We start from the raw sequence: 22865 nt of genomic DNA, 5'->3' as shown, positions 1-22865 counted from the left end.
GGATCTCATCAATATATAAAGCAAGTTACATGCTGGAAACATAGAGGTTATAAGCAGTAAACAAAATATCTCTGCTATTTTATTCTATTTCTTACCTTCTTTTTTACAGGATGTCAAGAGACTTGACAACTGATGGTCTGCAACTGTCTGGGATTGGCTAATTGATTGTGAATCATTCATTTCAAATGAATGTTTTAGAATAAATGGAGAAGCAGAAATCTCATCCAAATTATTCTGGAATAAAGAATGCTTGTTTAGGCACATAAGAAATGTATTGATTCCACTTGCTCATGATAACTTACAGCTGTGATCTCATAGAGAGCAACTTGTTATTTACAAAGACTCTGAAATGTCTAATGCTAGATTTAAGTTACACAAGATTCTTGTGGATTTCAGCAATACAGACTTAGCACCCATGTCACAAACATTTGTTTACTTTTTCCATTTAACTTATTTATCCCCTTTCCTCATGCAGTTAAATCATAGCATGCACTGTATGCTGATTTCCTCTCATAGTTAATTTGTATCTTTAGAAAAAAGCTATAGGAAGGTATTAATCTGCTTAACATTTCTAAGTACATCATCCAAGGGATTTTGTTTTTTTAATCTTACATATGCTCAGCAGAGTTACTGGCAAAAACTGTACATTTTCTCCATTTCATCCTTTCAACATCAAATGGTAAGCAGCAAAAATTGGATCAGACTTCAAAGACTATGCTGTGCTCCAAGTCACAGAGCGACTCCTCCATTTCACATATTGAATTCGAGCAGGATATCAAAGTGCTACCAAAGAACCTCAGGTCCTTACTAAAAAAGAGTCTCTAACATCTGTAGAAAGTGAAGTGCACAGACAAATCACCTCAGGGAGCAGCTAGCATTTATTCTCAGCAGCAAATTTCCAGCCTTTTGATTCTCTTATTCACTGTACCTCCCTGTCTCTCTACAGAACTAAAGTTCTTAGCAAGCAGGCTTTTGTCTCAAAGACTTCAAAACATCACTAACGGTTTCATGTTCAGATGGCTATGCCAAGCAGCCACGAACACACTGCAGAACTGTGGACTCAGAAATTTGAAGTTATAATGGGATGTTGTTTTAGAATATAAACTTAGTAGTACCTTTTTAGTTTGTTTGTCAAGAAAATCAGGCACCACGGGAGAAGACTGGTTACTGGTTTGCTGCCTAAAAGAAAAAAAAAATCTAGTTTAAATATTGTCATTTCTTCACTATTATAAAAGGTTTACTGGCATACACACTTTTGTGGTTGATTTTCCCTTTTCCCCCTCCCCCAATTTCTAAATATGCACGTACAATCAATTCAGAAAAAAAACAGACCAGTCCCATTTCCTCTTATAAGAAAGTGTATACTGTTAAACACAGCAGCAGGTTATGAGCAATGAATTTGCCATTAAAATTTTGTGGGTCTGTGCAGATGTGTAAAATGAGTTTATGAGAATTTAATGAAATTGAAGTAATGTATTAATTTGCTAAGATTTTACATGAAATATTTTTTCCCAGGTCTGTGAAAAGCTGTTTTCACAGAATTCAAAGTTAAACACTCAAAATTTGATGGATGAAGAAGAAGTGAAACACATGTGTTCTCCTAAAGCCATTTGGGTTAAAGACAGAGCAAGAAGATGTCTTAGATTCTTTTCTCTATATCTGTTACTATTTTACCATCACATTATGTCACCATAAAAATATTAAAGGCCAACTCCTACTTCATTAATGCCGATTAAAGTAACATAAAAATCTTCTTCAGGCCGTGATCCTCACTGTCAGGCCTTTGAAGTCAATGGATTTCTCCAACAGTGAAGTCCACCCAAGCAGAACTTGTTTCAGAATCTTTAGCTAGGCAATACCAAAAAATGATGCCACCAATTTCATTTAGTGGATTAAAAAAAAATGAGGTTCATAGAAATTATTTGGTATGCTCAAGGTCCTCAAACTGGGATTAAAACAGACCTTTTCATTGTCAAAATAGAATGATGTTCATAAACATGGTAAGCATCCACCTTTTCTGTAATGTTGCAATTTCATGAGGGAACTTTGGACTTGCATGTCAGATTAGGGAAATTTAAGTTCCCATTTTTTTCTTTGACACAAAGAAAGAGAAGAAAAGCATTCTCCCTAAAATGTAAATTGAATTTAAACTTCTGTTTTCCTTGGAGGAAATGAAGGAATCCATTTTAGAAATGCATTATCATTTAGTACTGGTACACTTCTTAAAGTGGAAAGTATAACATATGCCTAGGACTGTATTTGATACTGCATATGTGCATATGCCATATTATCTAAAGTTATCTTATACCCTAAAATTCTTTATTACTATCTATCTTGTACACATATTACTTAGATAACAATTTATTTAGTGGGACTGGTTAGATAACTTGCCACTTTTCCCAAAAAATTCCTCAAGCATTGTGATTATGCACTCCCCTTTTCTCCAGTGTTTCTGAAAATAAATCAAATACGAGGTAAAAATGATGAATAATCCTCTAATATCACTGTGGTGTATGTCAAAATCAAAATTTGCTGTCAGATCAGTATGTTGCAAATGGTCTACAATGCCAAAAGTAGACTGAATTATCATATAAATTTAAATATTCAGATTTGGTGGTGGTTTGGATCTGGATCTAAATAAGCAGCATGAAAATAATCTCTGTCATCTGCTAAAAAAATCCACAACTTTGCTATGGTCAGAACCTTGTATAATTGTTAAAAGCACAAAGGTAAAAATCAGCAACTTGCCTTCTGTACAGCTTAAGCTAGCAAAAATCAGCCTCTGGAATCTGGAAGATCTTAACCCCAACTCTGCTAGGATCCTAGTGATGCCTTGTTCCTGACTTAAAAAATCCTGTATTGGGTTGTATTTGCTGCAAGGGCGCCCATCCTTCCACAGAATTACTGTTGCTACCAGAAGTATGCAATTGATTACTAGCTGTTACTCATGAGCTTTTCATCGCATTTTTCTTCCCCTGTCCTGGTAAAATGGGGAATGGCAGAATGGCTTGGTGGGCACCTGGCAACCAGCTAAGGTCAACCCACCACAATCTTAAACTGGCAGGGAACACTTCTGAAAACATGGTATCAACTGCAGATCTGAGTTCATGTGCCTGGTTTCAGTCAGGCAACTCAACAATTTGCTGCTGACTGTTCAGCTACTGAGCTATAATATGCCTCAGTCTTCACATATAGGCTGTAAATCACTCAATTGTCTATAAATCACTCCATTAGCAAGAAACATTGGAAAAAGAGAGAAACATTGATTCTTAAGGTCTGTCTACACATCTGTATACTGTATAGACTCACTATCCTTAGCACTGAATGCAGTTGAACCATAGCAACATAAATCTAGTAGCGGAGATTATCTTACACTGGAGAAAAAATATCTAGTTTTGGAGATATTCTGGCCTTTATAAGTACAAATAATGGCACTTTTACTTTCATTATTTAACCGCATTTGAAAATGTTAGAAACACTACTAGATATTCTACTAGAAGTAATACAGTTCATTTTGCAAAACAAGTATTTTATAGAACGGAACAAATTCAATCCTTCCAGTGCACGTAGATGAAAAATTGCAAAGAGGTGGGAAGGAGGAAAAAAACAGATGACACTGGAAAATTGTGCCCAAATTCCCACTGAAACCTTTAAAATTTTTGAGTAACTAAAGTTATGAACGCTAAAGTAATTAGAAGCTCACATGACATCAGAATCAGGCCCATGGATTCTACTGCATGCCGTAAGGATTGCAGACTTCCTATTTCCATCACAAGCAATAATCCTAATGTTTGCTATGATTAAAAATAGGAAAGTGAAGCTATTAAAGGAAACTAGAATGTCTTTATATTAGCTTTTCTTCCAGAACAGAATGAAAATTCATTTTCAAAAGATGACTTATACAAGAAATTTCAATGTGATCTTGACAGAAACTGAAATCACCCAAGGAGAAAGTATGGGAAAGGTGTAGGGAATAAATCACCAGGACCCAATGACATTCTTCTGAATATCCTGAAAAAAACAGTTTTAAAATGTAGAGATGTGACCCTTTCAATCAGCTCTCCATGAAGAATAGAAACACATCAACATAGTGATTATTGTTCTTTTCCTTTTAATCTAAAGAATTCTTGGAAGGTTTTGTTATTGACTAACAGAGTGAACCTCACTTTAGTGAGAGGCAGGCTGCAGATCAAATCAAAGAAACCACAGCAAAAGACAGAAGAGCTTTTATATGAAACAGGAGAATTCACATGAAACCAGTTTCTGAATAAATGTGTGCTCATGTGACTGAAATAGGGTTTAATGTGTGCTCTCAGTGATACACAGGATACTGTAGTTATGTGTTAATCCAGCAGTGCCCATGCAGGTTAATTCACATTGCATGCTGTTTCAATAGCTCCAGCTGTAGCAGACCATTGAGAAATGAATCTCACTCATTTTTCAGGCGCAGCAACAATGCCACTGCAAGTAAAGCAGACACATGGAGAATTCCTCCAGATCAATTTCTATACTTACTCCCCATACTGATGCAGGAACAGCTGGTGGCACTACGATGCTATAAAAGCTGGCTTGCAATGCCCAAACCCACTGGCACAGATGTGTTACAATTCAGGAAGCCACTGCGCATTTACAAATCATAAAAAAATCTTGAGAAATCATCTAAGTCACCCCCATTTCCAGAGAAAAATCAGTTAAGCCTTTTTCCACACCTCCCCCCCCGCCTACATATGCTTAACCTGATTTTAAAAACCTGCAGTGATGGAGCAGTCAAAATTCCCCAAGGTAACTGACACAGGGTTTAACTCAGCTTACCATCAGTAAGCTTTTCTTGACATCTATCCTAATATTCTCGTCCTGCAATTATTTCTCTCTGATTTCCAACTGAGAACAGTTTGTTTGTTTTCACATCAGCTTTCTATGACTGGATAAATGATATCATATGACCCTTAGTTTTTCATCTCCCTTAGACATCTTCCTTTACCATGGTTTATAGAGAGATGTGATCACTTTCATTGCCAAAGGACTCGCTAATTTTCTTCAAGGGAAGTCTCTAATATACTACCTTAACCAAGTCTTGACAGTGATGGGAATCTATTATGATGCACATGTGAGTTGAATGTATCCTCACTGCTAGTAAACCTCCCAATGTAAACTTTGGAGCTCTACTGTGGTTCATTAACTTTGTGTAACTGTTTCTAATTTAAAACCTACACTCACAAGCCCTTGTACCACCACTCACTTAGTACTGATACAAATTTAATAACAGATTCTGCTTCATCAGTCAAGCCATTAGTGAGCAGAAAGACACCCATTTCTAGAACTTGACTTTCACATGCATACTTTCCGTCGAAAAGAAAAATGCTGATTATTATTCTCTGTCTACAATTACTTAAACATCTAACTTGGTCTGCCTGTATAGCTTTGTACAGACTTTATTATATAAACTTGATTCTCTATGGCTCATGTGAATGTCACACATTTTATTAAAAAGAATGTTTTTTGAGAACCTAAGCTGACCAAAGCCTGAACATGATACCAAATAGCTAAAAAGAGAAAGATACAAGGGAAAAAAATCACAATAAACTCAGTTCAAGAGTGTGAACTGGTGTTGATGTCAGGTATCTTCTACCCATAACACATAAAGCCCCAAAGGAAACCAAGGAGCAAGGGATACTCACTGACACAGTTATAGTCACAGACCCAGCTGATGTGTAACTAAGTCACTACATGGAAACAATGCTTTCTTCTATACAACATAGTATAATGGCACTGATTGTGTACATGTAGCTAACTTATATTTTGATGTTTAGCAGTACAGTGAGCTAGAAGAAAAATTAACAATACAGTAAGTGTTTTCCAGGGGAAGTATCAGATCAGTATTATTTAACATAATTTACATTTGGGAAGGAAATGGAAAAGATGACGATGGTGGAATACGCAGGTTACAGGTACTTTGATGTGGTTCTAAAGGGATTTACAGATATTTAAGAATGACAGCTCTGTCTAAACAAGAAGATGAACAAAGTAGCATAGATTAAGGTCCTTAGTTACTGAAATGTAGATTTTCTTGCTAATCAAGAACATTTACGAAAAATACATTGACTAGAGATCTGTCAATATAACAAGTTCAAATCAAATGATATTTTAGAAAAGTACTTCTTACTTCTCCATAAATGATGCCTAATTAGCTCAAAAGATTCCTGATATTAACTTGGAATTTTAGCTATGCCATTGCAAAATACAACACTTTTGATTTCTGCAATGATCAACTGCAAAATGGAGGCAGTCATTAAGTAAGGTTGGTGTCTGTGCTCTTCTTGTAGAGAGGAGACCCCATCACACTCCTCCCTTCTCTGCTGCCTATTCAGTTCTGTACAGAATGGTAAATCTGCTATTCAGCTGTTGTAAAAATGTCTCAGAAAGGTTTTGACTTTCCTCATTTGAACCACGTTTGACTCATGTCTTGATCATGTTTGACTTCAAAATAACTGCCCCTTTTAAGGTTTGATTGTGATTCAGTTCTCAATGCCACACAGGACTGCAGGTTTCTCTTAGTGGCTGATGATATCAAGAAAAGGCTTAGCAAGTGTTTCATACATGCATAGCTTTTGGGGAATAATTACAACTTGGTGTCAGCTTCCCAGGTGCACAATTATTCCCAGGATCCTGTTTCAGCAGGAGTCACAGACACTTTCAAAGCTTTGTGGAACTGAATGGAAAAACGTTTTTTTCAATGAGGCAAAGCCACTTCCCTGCTAACATTTACATTATCTATTTCTACTCCAGAGATATTTGCCAACTCTCAATGCGTCCTTAGTTACCTGTGACATCAGCTTTGCATTTAACTTGATTACCAAGTCAAGCACATAAATGCATGAAACATTTTAACATGTAATGCTAAATGAACAAATGTGTGCATTTAATTAGTAATCCATGTCATTTATTAGCTTCAGTTGGCTTATGTCCTGCATTCACTGACTGAAGAGCACGAACTAGGTGTAGAGATTCAATTTCTTCTATGGAATTAATCTTTTTTTTTTTAAGTGCTCATTAGAACAGAACACTTTGAAATTCACAACTTAATAAACCTGAGTGCCTTACATATAACACTATAACTCAGCTTTTAAACAGATCTTTAAAAGAGCAGCAGGTTGCCATACATTTTACTGCAAAGTTATACTCCTCTGCATACAACAGGACTGTGTGTCATTTTTCTTTCTAATCCCAAGTACCTTTAAGCTCATTTCTCATTTTCCTAAACTACCAGTTAGGGAAAAAAAAAGAAAAAGAAATAAAAGGAAAAGAAATTAGAATAAATGAAAGAAAATAAAGAGAAAATAGTATTTTATTTTCTATACTTTGGTTCCACAGTATGTGAAGCCACAGTGAGGCTGCCTTCTCTAGGGTCAGATTATCATCTACTGTGTTATGCATCTGCACCTTTCTGTTTCCTACAAGTTTCCTGTATGGCCAAACAGCCATGTACTTAAAACAACAGCCCAGTAACGTGAAAAAGTGATGCTTGATTTATGAGAACTAAGTTATTAGTTCTTAGTCCCAGGGTTCTGAACGTTACCTGTGAAATGCTGACATTTTCAAGTCTTGCTGAAACTATTGGAACCTGAGGCCGTTGCTGAGAAATGTATGGGATTAGGAAAATGTGCAGTATTTGTAAGGGTTAAATGAAGAACTGCCAGCAGGAATGGCAGTTTCCCAGCTCCTGGCAACTTATTTATCTATCTCACTGTAAACTGCAACCAGAACTGGTTTTGAATTGCCAATGTATTTTACATGGGCATCTTCAGGTCAGATATCTAAATGCATTTAGACACTGATTTCAGTGTAAGTTTGGTGGCCAAATATCTTTAAAGGCTGTATATATAGGCTTCACAGAGCCCAAATTCATCTCAAGAGTAACCAAATCATAAATCTCTGTGAGCCTCAAAAGATGTACAATTAAGCCAAGTTGTACCAAATCCAAATGCATTTGTTTGGTGAGTAACAAAGAATTCCAGAGACATTTTAATGCAAAAAATGGAAGAAAACCATTCCTATACATGAAATAAATGAATAAAAAGTTTAAAGAGGCTCTGTGCCTCCAAACAGGTATAGGTAAAAAATCTATTTACATTGTAAATAATTATAATTCTAGATGCCAAAGAAAACTGACACTAGAGATCTTATTAGCTCTTGCTTTCAACCATCAGTGCAGACTGGAGAACAAATGAACACGTTATCATCAATAGTCCTAAAGAGATCACAAGATACACACCCCTTAAAGACTTAAAGAAACAGAAGGTGCTGCATGTGCATGAAGGGAATCATAAATTAGGAATCTTATTCCCCAGTGGGCAGTCAAGCAACCCCAAAACAGAGCTATGATGGTAAAATGCAGTGGCTTGTTTTTTTATCTGAAAATAATTACCAAAACTATTTGTTTATTTATTTAGCCCTTGTCCAATGGCCTGAATCTTTTTCTTGCTGAAACAGAATATTTGATTCAAGGGAAAGATTCTGGAGCAAGAATGCAGGTGGTTACACCTGAACAAAATTCTATAATAATGCTCTAGGGCATGTAGCAGAGTTAGCATGGAAGTTAATAAAACTCAGTGCTGTGAGCATACACAGAAAAAGAAATAACCACTAACTTCTCCAGAATGGTTTCAGCAGGAGAGACCTTGTAACTCTCAGTCACTGAAACTAATGAGAAGGATTAGTCCTACAAATGCAGCCTGTCCTAGAACAATGTTGGTGAGTCAGATGTAACAGATGCCTTTTGCCTGTCATACCCAAGGAAGTGTCAAGAGTAGATTTGTCTGGAGTGAATCCATTGCTTAAAGTGGTAAAATACCTTTTCTATTCAAAACAGAGAGCACCACTATGGTTTACAGCATTCCTAGGCTTTCTGTCAGTGACTTGTCTATCTGCTCTTGACAGCTCTTTTCCCTGTCTTGTTGCTGGTCTGTGTGGAGCTTTATAGGCACAGAAGGGTAACTTTCTACTCTTGGACATTTAATAACATGCACTGCAGTGAATGCTGAAATGCTGAGCACTTGCAATTTTGTCTGCAATCTACAGTATTCTGGGCACTTACAAAAAGTGCACAAAAATAGGACAGCAACCAAGCGCCAACAGCACCTTTCCACTAACTGGCAAATCACCAAGATGACTAAGCTCATCTAAGAGAGAGAACTTGCTAACCTACAGGTGGTCATCCTCAGAATGTAGCAGATTTTCTAAGAGCTGGCTGAATCATGATGACAAATCTGCTACTTTCAGTTCTTATTGTGTGGGAAATAACTTTTGTGAAAGAATATATAGCAAAGAACTCAACTCACCAGTCTTCTCCATAGCCAAAATCAGAAGTAGAGCAGCTGCTTGTAAGCTGAGGATCCGCTACACTCTCAGTGCTGTTTTTCAATCTTGTGTAGTTTTTACGAACAATATATCCCCTAAAAGCTGAAAAACATAGTTTTGAATCAGAAAGATTCTGGAGAAACTGAAACTGTCTCTGCAACACAGACCTGAATGTCTCCAGCTTTCACTGAATTAGTGCATTAGTGAATTAGAACACTTAGTACCCCACAGGAATGACTCCAGTGTTTGCAATGTTACCAACACCTGGAAGTTCTATGATGCCTTACACTCTCACTGTTGACCACTTGGCACAGTCCAGTCAAGGAAAACAGGCCCTGCTCCCCTCCCAGAAAAGTGTCTAATTCAAACAGGAATCCAACTCAGAACATATTAAAATAAAATCACTCCCAAAACAACTTCTTTAATCACAACTTCTCTATGAAATAGTCATAATTTTGCTGAATCAGAGCTTTACTTTCTTTTATTATGGGACAGTGGGGTGAGGAGCTGGGGACAAATATATTCACTTACAGTCTTCTCCTATTTTTTCAATTAACTGTAACCATAAACAAACATTTAAAATACCTCTTATAAAAACAGGGAAAAAATTATAGACAGTAGAATTTATACTATTCCTAAAAAAAAAAAAAAAGCAGAAAAATAATAATCACAAAAAATACTAAATAAAGAAGGAGGCATATAGTGGAATGTCATGGTAAAGAAAATGACAATTAATAATATTTTGAGGATATCTACATCCTTTCTTTTCATATACTGTCTCAGAGTTTGGGTACCTGAATACCATAATTATTTCTATAGTTTTATCTTGAATTTTTTGCATCTGTGAGCAGTAATAAAGCACCAGCACAAAGCACAGATAGTGATACATACTGCACTTAGGACAATGGACTAAAAAGGTTGCAATATACACTTAAACTCACAAAATCTTAGATTTTATTTTTGTAGGGTTTATTTCAAGCATTATTTTAAGTAGAAATATGTAGGGGGAGAAAGGACTGAATAATGAAAAAATAAATTCAGCGTCAGTGCCATTCAGTGAAATTCAGTTTCAGTGTACAATAAGCAGCTGCTGAATAAGGCTGAGGGTTGTGAGAGAAAGGAGCTGTGTATTAGTCAAGCAGGACTGCAGTTTAAGCAGTGAGACAACATGAAAAAGGGTAGTGGAACTGAGCTGAGGAGATATTATGATTTTTGAAAAATATGTTTCCTATCCAGGAAAAGCTTTTACGCACACTAGATGCATACAAACCAGGGTCATTCTGAAGACTAAATACCCAAAGGAGAAGAGCAGCCCTCTCATTGGCGTCCAGGGTTACATATTACAAGCACAGATAGGCACAGAAATAAGGTCTATGGCAACCTCATGTAGGATCAGGGTCATGGTAACATTGTTGATTACCACAGGAAATCAGGAGGTAGGATAAATACCGAGTAAACTGAAGAACAGAGAAATTGATCAGAAGATTATCAATATTTCTCTGTACCTCACACTTCTGATTTTTATGAGCACTGAGGTTTCTGGGATAAGAAGCAACAAAAAATGCCTCTTAATGAGAGGTTATGAAAATAAACAACCATTCAGTTTACAGAAAGCATGACAGAAGTCTGGCCTGCTGAGGTGTTGAACCAAATACAGAGCTCAGGTATCATGAGGCATGAGCAACTTTCTTCCATTAATAATCAGATTAGGAAAGTCTGCCTATCTGTCAGAGATGAGGCAAACTCTCTCTTGTCCCGTGTGATCAGGCTTCCAATCCTTAACTATCCCCTACTGACCAGACAAGGATGCTACTCTGCTATCAGCAGCAGGGACAGCTTGCCAGCAGTCACCTCTCTGCAGCTGAAACATGCTGTCAGTTAGTTGAAGAACCACTACACAGAAGTGCTGAAACAAATGAACTGATAAGATAAACTTCAGTTTTATCCTTAGTAGTTTCTCAGTTTTTTGCTAATTCCTGGCATGTGTGTCTATAAAATCAACCCTGATACTTGCTGTGATTTTATATTTAAATATTGCTTTTCCTATTTCTCAGAGTCTCTTACTAATGTTAGTACAACCATTTTGGTCTTTGCCCCATTCACTATGTAAAAATCTGCTATATCTGATTTAATAAATATAGTTTTTTCCCTAGCTTCTGTTTTCATAGGTATTTTCAAGATCAACTGCTCTTCAACATAACCTTCCCACAAGATGGTTTCTAACTTTCTTCCAAATTACCTTGAATCTGAAATGTAAATGGCTGTATTTATCCTACTTCTGAGTAATAGAACAACTGAAGTACAGGGTAAACAAACTTCATTAAGTCTCTCAAAAGCTTCACCAAACACTAGTAGGACTGCATCTTTTCAACATTTATTAACAGGATCTATAATGTTTCAAAAGAAATGCATATGCACAGAATTCTACTGGGGGAGTCTGAGAGGGTGGGAAGCTGTTCCATCACAGCAATTTGCATTACTGACTGGTGCTGGTTTTGACACTAAGCACTTGGCTCAAAGAGTGTGAAATTAGCAGACTCATGTTGCTACTGCTCCATGAACAATCACTGCATCATTGAAGAAGAATGATTACCAGCTGTCACCTCATTTTCACCTTATTCAGTCTATATTCCAAACTTTCCAGCAACAGTAGTTTTAACCCTGATCTTTACATAGCCAAAGATGACAGGATCTGAAAAGCAATATAGGAACTGTACTTAATTTTAACACCTCTATTAGTAACTTGGTGTTAAATGCTTTATATGCCACAAATTACAACATGAATTTTTACTTCTTGTACTGAAAATTTCTCACACAAAGAGAGTTTACTTTCAGCTTCAGCACCTAGCAAACCAAGAACCTGTTTATCTCAGGGAGTCTGAGATTTGGCATCTTGAAGTTACAAACTTTTAAGGTCTAAATACCAAGGCAATATACATTACACACAGTATTTCACAATTCCAGATAGGAAAAGCCCAGGCATTTTCCTTCTGATTCCCACAGGAAATATATAATTACAGAGCAAATTGTGAAGCATAGTGTCAAAAGATCAAAGCTAAACAATCACAGGTCTATGAGAGAACTATAAAGAAAGGAGATGAAGTAGTTTTAAAACGGTAGAAGGATTAATTCTCAGTCATTAAAAAAAATCATATGAAGCAGACTTTTTCAACACATACATATTTTTATTCTGTAACATCACCAAAAATAGCATATAACAGCAGCTCAGAAGAGAAAGCTCATGCTTGCTAAGGAGAAGGTAGTTGACTTGCTAGGAACAGCACATAATTTTCTTAATTTGTCTAGTTAAAGAACATTCAGCAACTTAACTAACAGCATCTGAGAGAAATTAGAGCCCATGAATCTGATTATTCATTCCATGCCAAATTAATTCCAATGAGCAGTAGAAGGCATAGAGTCACATCCTTTGTTGTGAGCCATGAATACATCCCCTCTTTCACCTCTCTAGATGGATATTGGGTGATACATGTTTAATAGCAGAAAAAATCTCCTAAGTTCTCCAGCAGTAGCATTATGAGAAGGAAGTTATGAATTCTCATGTACAAGCAGTAATAATCAGTAACAAACAGTGACTATTAGCAAGACTCACTGAGGCTGTCATCTGGTCTGATGTTGAGCACAGAGTTCACAGAATCACAGAATTTGCTGAGTTGGAAGAGACCAACAAGGATCATCAAGTCCAACTCCTGGCTAAGCACAGGACCATCCTGAAGAGTCACACCACATGCCTGAGAGCATTGCCCAAACACTTCTTGAACTGTGTCAGGCTTGGTGTTGTAACCACCATGTATCACTGTCTCTGATCTTGAGACTTGGTCAAATAAAAAAGTGAAGATGACTATTAAGTTCTTGCAATATCAGCAAGCAAAAGGAAGATATTTTATTGTACATTGTCCCTTCCTGATTAACCACGAAATCCAGTAGGAACAGTCTCCATTTTTTCCCTCAAAATCAGGTGAAAAGTCAGACATTTGAACATTGGCAGAGCTTAGCTCAGAGATGGGGATGGAATATAAACCCCTATACTTTAAAATTATAAGGCCTTCTCACTTTTTTTAAAATGCTAATGAGCATTAGGCATTTAATGGCATTAGGCATTTAACTAGAGACATATTAAACATGAAGAACTATCAGATGCCATAAACTAGTACAGAACACAATGAGATGGGAGAGTAAAGTTAACCAAAGCTGTGCAGCCTGCACAAACTAATCTGGTTTACTCTGACTGTGAAATTAAGATAATATGATAAATCTGTTCAGCTCCCATTCAATGTTTTTTACACTGACAATGTAGTTAAAAGAAAGAAAACTACTGATATAAAAAAAAGTAAAATGGATCTGCTGTTTAGGAGTAATTTTCAATCAAAATTTTAAGAAAACAGTTTTAGATATATTTATCAAGTGCTTAGAGGTTTTTGGAACGTTTTACTCATGTAATTCTTAGACCTATACAATGGTATTAGCTGATGTACATGTACACACACATACGTAGTAATACAAAGAGATGAATAAATATAGGAATAAATATTTTAAAAAGATTTTCTTGTCTTCCACTGAAACTTAATTTTGCTGCTGAAATTCCCAAAGGCAACACTTCAATTAAAAGCTTACATTTACCATAAATGTAAACCAGGAAATTGTAGCTCTTCTCTGTCCCTCTTTTTTTTAAAAAAAAACTAAAATGGAGTAAATTTTGCCAGAAGTACAGGTTAGAGATTTGTAAGCAATACTGCATCAGCAGAAGTTACAGAAAGAATACAATCTACAAGGGGATGCTTCCTTCTTAACACCCATCACTTTTTATTTAAGGAAAAGAGCCCAAATCTAGAGTTCTTGATAAAGAATTTTCTAATACAATAGGACATATGGTGAGTGTGTGAGCACGTGTTGGAGGAGGAGATGGTGGCTCAGTGGATTAGTCATTTGCCTTTCACCTCTGGAAGCATAGTTAAACTCAGTCTTGACCAGAGCTGCACAGTATATTCCAGATGGCTAAAGTGGACCTAATTAAAATGAATTCAGTGATGTCACCTCAGATCTAAATGAATTGCATGCACCACTCATTTGGCATTTTGGCAATGTCAGTTCACAAATAAAATCACCAGATTAAAATCCTCCCTTAAGTCTTTTGGGACAAGTCACACTGCATGGAAATACATGCTATCATAACTAGAAAACATACTTTCATAATTGTATTATCTGTTGCTTTTAATTATAATTATTTCTAAATTCTAATTATTCTAAAATAAACATTTAATGAGATTTGCATGTGAGGTAAATCCATGAAGGAACATTTCAGTCAAATGATTCAGCGGATATACACTGATTTAAACCAGCTGTGAATCTGGCAAAATAATTTTAAAAAAATCTTTGACAATATATTTTTCCCTCTTATGTAGATGTGAATCAAAACACTGTAAATTCCAACTACAAAGAAATACTCAGAAGTGCAAAGTATTGTCAACTGAAACACTTAACACAAAATCATTCTTTAGAATTTGTTTCTGAGTTAAAACCTAGCATTTTTTAACCTTCACAGTTTGAGAAATTGTAGAAGACCTTGTTTACCCTGTGTACCAATTTAGCCATGAGTCTAATATCATCTGTATATTCTGAGAACCTGAGATGTAGATATGCTAAAGTAGGGTAGCTTTCTCTTCCCCATTTAATTCAAATTCACTAATATTTTGTTTTCTAGTGAGGGTTTCCCCCCTTCTGAAATAACAGCTTTTTTTCTTGTAATATAATACACTCAGGAATTTTATCCTCATGTATATTGTGAGGGTTGTTTTTTTTCTAAGTTTGTTTTTTCTTCCAACATTTCTTCAATGGATACTGAACTGCTGGGCCCACAGAGATCTCCAGACCACCAGCTCATGTATTTGAAAGGCATCTGTTTATTTTTAAAATGCAAATGCAGCCTACCTCAAAGACTGACTCGCAAGAAATGAACAATCTGAACAAGTCAAGAGGTTTCCAATCAGGGGCTGTGTTCCTCCTTTTTATCAGGCTATGATCACTTGCTGTCAAAACCACTTAAACAATATCCTGGAACCTGAATGAAGTCCCCCCACAATTAAAATGAGCAGGATAATCCTGCAAGAATTATTCAGGCAAATCATTTTTCACACAGTTTAAAGTAATGATAAGGTCATTTACAAAAGAAATCAGCGCCTTTGAAATGCTGACTTGTAGACAGAGGACTGCCTGGAGGAGGGCCATAGATAACAGTGAAGACTGGCCTCCTAACACTACCCTTGCAGTCTTTGGAACTGATTCTGATGAGGAGAAGGCCCAATAAGGTTAATACCCCTACTTTGATCTCTGTCAAAGCGTACCAGCAAGAATTAATTTACATTTCAGATGAAAAAGGTTGACAGCATGAAAAGGCATCTTGTTTCTGGTATGTGAATGTGCTGTAATAGATCGGGAATTCTGAAAGGAAGTTCTGAGGAAGCTAAAGGGATAAGCTGAGCGGCTGCTTTTATTGGGAAAGAGATGAAAGGAAAACAAATTTCAATATGCGCTGTTCTGTAGAAACATGTAAGCCAAATGCTTCCTAAATTCCAAGGCCTGCTTGAGTGGGGCAGGGGGGAGGGAAAGGAGAGGGAAGTACATATAGTTTAATTATATGTTTTTGCTAATGCAGATGACGAATGCAAACAATCTCACTGCCTGGAATGGCTCTTTCAAAAAAAACTACAAAGGTGACTATACTCCATTTTACTAGAAAGCTGCCTTGAACTACCCTCACACTATAAGATGTGGAGGGAAGGGAGAGATTTAGAGTATCTTTTGTCTCCATGTCACTAGGCACTTGGACTGTGTAATATTATGTAAACAACACAAAAACTGTCAGTGTATTTTAAAACCTGGAATATAGCCATTAATAGCAAGCATAAGCTTTGATTTGAAACACAGAATAATTAGCATATTGAGAAGAGAAAACCTGCACAAGAAATATTTTCAAATAAGTAGTCCTAGATATAGGTTTCCAAAGGCACACAGAAAAGTGTTGAGGACTATTATTATTATTATTATTATTATTATTATTCCTCCCATTCTACTAGAGTACCAAAGACAGGAGGAGCAGCCAGTCTAATTAACACAAAGGTTCACTGTGTCACTCTTAACCTAATGTTTACTCACTCAGGCTGATCACTGAAACAGTCAAGTACCAGGTTACAAAGGAAAACAATGTGTGTTTTGAAGAGTACTAGCAGCATTCCTCCAGCATTAGGTCCAGAGAGTTCAACAGTGTCCAAATTCACTCCCACTGCCTCTGTTCTGCCAGGTTCAACACAGTATCTAAAAGATGGCAGGAAGCAACAGAGCTCTGAATCTCTCCCATGTGTGCTAACAGCAGAATACATCAGTACTTTCTCTGAAGAGCTAAAAATCTGTCTAAATAAAACTCTAAGGCAGAATGTCCCCTGCAGTTTCCAAGTGATAATGCTACACACATGCTTCCTATTGCACCTGAAGTAACTCTCACCTTAAGGAGCTGATAATAGTGAGACAGTCATGGGTTAACTGTTTCACTTTCCTTTCTTCAGCAAAAGGTTGTTGTAATCAAAGTCCAGGTATGTATATACTTGTAAAGGTAGCAAATACTCCAGGAAGTAGTGTCAGGGGGGTACTTTAAGGTCTGCTCTCTGTGCTATCATGTAAACAACTGAAAATGACAACTCAAAGGACAGGAAGAATGGGAGAGAGTACTTGAGCAATCCTTCAGAGCTGACGAAAAATAAAAAAAAAAATTTCCATTTAATAGAATATACTGCATTTAACCCTAGAGCTTCATGATTTTACATAACAGTACTTATGCAAAGCTACAAATAATTATTTGATCCAAATGATATTCTGTTCCTTTTGGTAACTAGAACGGTATTCTGTTTTCTGCTGAAAGTCATAATGACACTTAATTTCAGAGTAGCAAACTAGATAACACAAAAATGAATTAATTTACTAGGAATGGTTTGAGAACAAGTAAAATAATATTACAAGAAATATTTTTCATATTGATTTCACACTATGAGATACAGAACAGGGGGTGACAAAGCTAAAGGAATTGTAGCACAGGAAGTTGGTAGAAGTGGTATCTTGGTTTATCTGTAAACACATTAGTTACAATCATTTTTTTATCACTCACAGTCTTTGAACCTGGAGTTGGACAGCGAAGGTGTACTGTACTGCATCATATGGAGGCTGCTTCATATTGGCAGCATCCGAAAACAGCATTGAGTTCACAGCATTCACAGTGCTGGTTCTTAGATTTCTGTGCCATATGGTACTCTGCTCTCTAGTAGAGACCTACACAGCCCTATGGGCCTGTTCCTCCAATAATCTCTTTACAGTTTATTCAAATTCATATTGATATGGCTGCATAGGAGTCTGGCAGATTGTCAAAAGATTGGTCAAAGCTGGCAAACCCAGCAAGCAGTCAAAACAAAAACCTGGCAACCTGCCAAGATCAGTGCTCCAAACAAAGACAGGGAAATGCAAGTCTAGTGTCTCCCGTCCACACTTAGCCAAGAATTAACTTAACAGCTTTTAATTACTATATTTTGCTTTCAGAGAAGTACTTATAAAAGGTCCAAACTGTCACTGATGTCATTTGACACTGAAGCAAAAATAATCAGAAGTAATGTTTTTTGATAGCTTTTGTTTGGACTTCACTATTTTTTTGGGGGGGGGCTATAAACACTGACACACACAAAATTATCCACAAAAAAAATAGGTGTTGGCAATTGAAATACTGTTTTAATTACCTGCCTGAATATGTATAGCAGCATCAGTTCTTCTGTTCCTTATTTCCTTGTACTTCCTGCGAGCTTCATATCCTCTCCAGGCTAAAAATACAAAACCATGTGCTGGAAATTACATTTATTTAAGGAAGTGCTACAGAGTCTACAGGGTCAGAGATGTGCTGAAACTTTCATTTCTCCTGCCATAACTACTTCGGCCCCCACCCCCAATAGCTCTTCCCCACCCACCCACATGTTGAACTCTGGGTTCATGACTGCAGTATTCACATCCTCACAACTTCAAACACCACTTCACTCATTCAAATTTTAATTGTCACCATGTGCTCACTGATGTCCTAACCCAAAAGACAAAGGTGCGTCATCATTCTTGCTCACGCAGTTCCCCAAATCACTACAAGGAAACCTGCTAAATTACTGATAATCAGCCTCTCAGGCCCATCTTTTGATGTATATCTGGAATTCTGGAATGCATGTGCTACTGCATTTTAATTATGTGCTGCATGTTATTATAGACATACCTAACAATATTTTCATTTTGTGCATAGGCATCATGTTCAAAATACTAAAATATTTAAATACAGACATTACCAAATGCTAAGATGCCAATTTAGAAGTAAATCAATAATGTCTGCATCAATGAGCTGGACAGAAAACATGTCCAGTCATTTAGATTTCCTAATAAACTGCAATTAATAAGTTAACAATGTAGATGCAATTTAACTGATTGAAATACAAAGACACTCAGTAAAATAGGGAATATGAACATTTACCAGACTGTATAGTAATAGCACTATTTTCTCTTTTATCTTTGACTTTCTTGTACCTCCTTGCTCCAAGCCATCCCTTGATATAAGCTTGCATGACCACCACCCTTCCTATAACTTCTCGCAGGAACAGATTTAACTGCTCTATATGGTAATACTTTAGAAAAACCTGTAACGGAACAACAACAAAACAAAAAAATCAGTATTACAATCAGTATTATAACCTCTTGTATTCTGTCTTTTCATTAGTCCTCAAGCAGTCTATTTAAGGGTGTCATTGCTGAGAAAACTAGAAAAATACTGACTGTACTTATCATAGAAATCTTGTGAATAAATTATTTGCTCTTGTGGAAATTTGTCCTTGTGGAACTTCTTTATTCCACTGATTATAATCACTCCACTGCTAACCCTGAGATTAACTTCATTGCTTAGAACGTGGTGCTAGTAACACCAAGGCTGGAATTCAACCCTTGTATGGGCCATTCACTTGGAAGCTGCCTTGATGATCCTTGTGGGTCCCTTCCAATTCAGAATATTCTGTGATCCTGTGAAAATAAATTCCACATTTATCCCCTTTACAAAGTAAATTGGATGATGGGATCTTTTCAGGTATGCACAATTTGGAAAGATGACCTTTCTGGTCAGTGGAAACACAAATCTTCAGCTGAATTTGGTTTTAGACATAATATTGTCTAAAACCGTTCTCCTTCAAAAGGCAAATCTTATGGGTGCTTGCATACATTTTATCTGGGTCTTGCGGAAGAAAATTCTCCATTTTTCATTTGTGTAATGTAAAACAACTCAAAGGACTGTGTAACATCCCTTTAAAAGAAGTTATTCACTCCATTTTAAACCATCAACAAAGGCTTTTGACAGAGCAAGAAGGAGCTTACCTGAAACTCCATGAATGGATAATGGTACCAACCAGGCTCACAGGATGGGTCAAATTGTGACGTTTCAGCTGCATCATTATTAAGAGCATGGGGAACTTCAGGAAGTCACTACATCAGTCGGCACTGATGTACTGTCCTTATCAAGACAGCCATGTGCTGAATGCACTTTGGGGAGGTACCCAATGCACCCCTTCTCTTTCAGCACTAACTCAGCTGGCTTGGGAAGGCACTTCCATAACCTGGGAAGCTAATTGGAGCAAATTCCTTGCTCTTTTGTTCATTCATGCAGTACTTTTTGAACCACTATTAGACATACTTTGTAAAAGTATACTATCCTTGAGAAGATGTTAGCACCCTCTACCTTGGTTTTCCCAAGAATCCAGTTGTCTAGTTTAGATTTCTCCAAAATGGCAAGACAGTTTTCTCTGCTACCGAGGGGAGTCTCGTGTGCCTTGAATGCAAGGTAGTAATACCTGCAAAATGACAAAGAAAGAATTAAACTGACGATCAATATGTACTTCTGCTGTTTTTCTCTAGCTCCAACCTTTGTCTCTAGAATTAACAGGCCAAATTCTTCCTTATACTCAATTGCCTTCATAAATCATGACACAGCTGTCATGAATAGATATTTGAACATATAAATTACTAGGACAAACAATTGGGATGATTACGGTCAATCTTAGGAGTCTGGAGCAGACCCATACTAAACAAGATTGTCTTCTTTTTTTGTCCATGTTCCCTTGCAAAGAACAGCTCCTAAAAATTACATTAAATAACATATAGATAATGAAAAAGCGATGCAAACATGTTTGAACTGAATTAAGAACCAATCTCTTCCTACCTATAAAGCCATTATGCATTAATGAAGACTTTTTATACTATTTAAGTAAACCTACTTGCAAACAATTACCTTAAGTAATTACAAGAATATGTGCCAGTTAGTTTACAAATTTAAGGTTATTTTAGCACAAGTACACTGTTAAATGGTAGCAACTGCCACCTCAGCTCTCACTTATTAACTACCATGTGTTGTCTTGGTATGAAGTTATACTACTAAAGGTGGTACTCTATTTACACTGGGATTGAGAGGAACTGGCAGGCTGAGCAAACCATTCTACTAATTATTAGCATGGAGAAGAGCCATCAGATGTTCTTTAAAACATGAAGAGAAGAATGTGACCAGTGAATCTCAATGACAGATTCCCTTGTAGCCACACAGAGTCAAGAAAACATCACACCTTATACAGAAGAAAAAAATGGAGAAGCAATTAGAAAATTTAGAATTCTGCAAGACTTCTGGGGGTTTTTTTAATCAAAGAGTATGATTTTCAAATATTAGTTCCAGTTAATCTCTAGATATTAGCTCCAGTTGTCACAAGAAAGAAAAAAGAACCACTAAAACAGTCTATTAAGATCAAACAGGAACAAAGTGACATCTGAAATGAGAAATACTGGAATAAGTTCTGGACTGGAGACATAGATATTCACCAACTGGAGACATTGCTGGCTCTGAATAATGACAGATTATGTATTGCTGAGTTATTTTTAATGCAGTGACTTTCTCAACAATGTGGTATTGCAAATTCTTTAGCCAAGTTTTTCAAAATATCAGCTCATGCCTTTTAGTAGGTTTGGAGAAACATGGTGTATTTAAAAGAAAAAAGTACATTTCCTCTGCCTTATTATTTAAGTTAATGATGCCAGTTTTTACAAAACAAAGAGTACTGAGTTGCAGTAATAAAACCAGATTTAAAATAAATGTATCACAAATAATTTTTGGCAGCATAGTATTTCAAGAGATAACTGACAGATACATGGGGGAAGTTACACTCATAGTAAAGTGCTGTTTGCTTCAAAAGCCAGTTCAGACAGCCATGTGAGCTACTCATATATGGGAGGGAGGGAGGGAGGGAGGGAGGGAGGGAGGGAGGGGGGGAGGGAGGGAGGGAGGGAGGGAGGGAGGGAGGGAGGGAGGGAGGGAGGGAGGGAGGCAGGGAGGGAGGGAGGGATTCAAGTGAGTGACACTGGTTGTTCATGTATCTTTTAAGGTATATTATTGATGTGAATTTTAAAACCACGGAACAGTTTTTAGATAGCACTGATGCAATAAAATATTCAAGGGGAATCTCAATTTTTTAATCTTATCATTGGCATTCCATTTACTGAAAAGTTGACTTATTTGTGACAAATATCTAAGTAAAAAGTACTTTTGAACTGTGTGATTTACCTGCCTGACTACATCATTTTGTTTATGACCAACTTCATTATCTGTTAAAGGTAGTATCCTCTCCAATAGCTCTCTTTTATGATCTAGAATGTAGTTGCTTTGGTGCTCCGAAAAAACCCATAAATAAAACAATGGTCATTTTTCTTATCAAATCCTGTTTTAACAAATGCTTTTATAATTTAAATTTATCTATACTCTAAGAAAGCAAGCTATTCAGAATGACAAGAACTTTACAAACCATGGGAGTAACTGCATGGGAATAACTACAGTTTCTGTATGTAAACATATTGTCTCCCGATATTTTTTTAAAACTTCCTCTAAATGTTGATTTTCCAAACATTTTGATTGATTTAACCACCGCACAGAAGACACCTGTACCTGGTTAAATATAATTACTGTTGCTTTCCAGTTATGTCATAGAATCACAGAATATTCTGAATGGGAAGGTGTTACACTATATTGGGAACGGTGAGGTAGTAACGACACTGACTCTCTTGTGAGTTAAACAGGAGAGTAAGGGTTATCACCCCAAATCTTCTTTTATAGACAAGTGCATGAAGATCTGGAAAGATAACACTCTTACTGGTCAGTAAACTAAGACATTACCATCATTGGTCAGTGTGGTACACCACCCCTCGACCTTCTCTTGCAAGAAAACAAGAAAGTGACAAACAACATCTGCAAGGCTGTTTTCTATCTCTAAGGGTTATTTTGATTCCTCCTTGTATTTTCCCAGGCTACTTTCTCAGGCTAGTCTGAGAAAGTTATGTGACTTGCTTTTCCATAGACACTGGGCTCCCTGCTTGCTGATTGCATTTAGCATCTACAGGAAGGC

The 22865-nt window shown here is 36.7% G+C and overlaps 1 protein-coding gene across 1 annotated transcript in view; it reads right to left on the bottom strand.

The window, feature by feature from the left end:
• MYO3B (myosin IIIB) overlaps window positions 1-22865 on the bottom strand; it is a 199164-nt gene that overhangs the window by 43031 nt on the left and 133268 nt on the right. The window contains exons 29-34 of the mRNA XM_088058818.1: window positions 20165-20276; window positions 18917-19079; window positions 18150-18230; window positions 9339-9459; window positions 1116-1179; window positions 96-234 (exon numbers count right to left, since the gene is read on the bottom strand). Of these exons, the coding sequence (XP_087914944.1) occupies window positions 96-234; window positions 1116-1179; window positions 9339-9459; window positions 18150-18230; window positions 18917-19079; window positions 20165-20276 (680 nt within the window). The remainder of the gene's footprint in view (window positions 1-95; window positions 235-1115; window positions 1180-9338; window positions 9460-18149; window positions 18231-18916; window positions 19080-20164; window positions 20277-22865) is intronic.

This window comes from Pseudopodoces humilis, chromosome 8 (assembly GCF_049639895.1).
Source record: "Pseudopodoces humilis isolate 2021_Gansu_Grassland_sample_001 chromosome 8, ASM4963989v1, whole genome shotgun sequence".
NCBI classification, from domain to species: domain Eukaryota; kingdom Metazoa; phylum Chordata; class Aves; order Passeriformes; family Paridae; genus Pseudopodoces; species Pseudopodoces humilis.
This window is presented reverse-complemented; position numbering and strand designations above follow the sequence as displayed.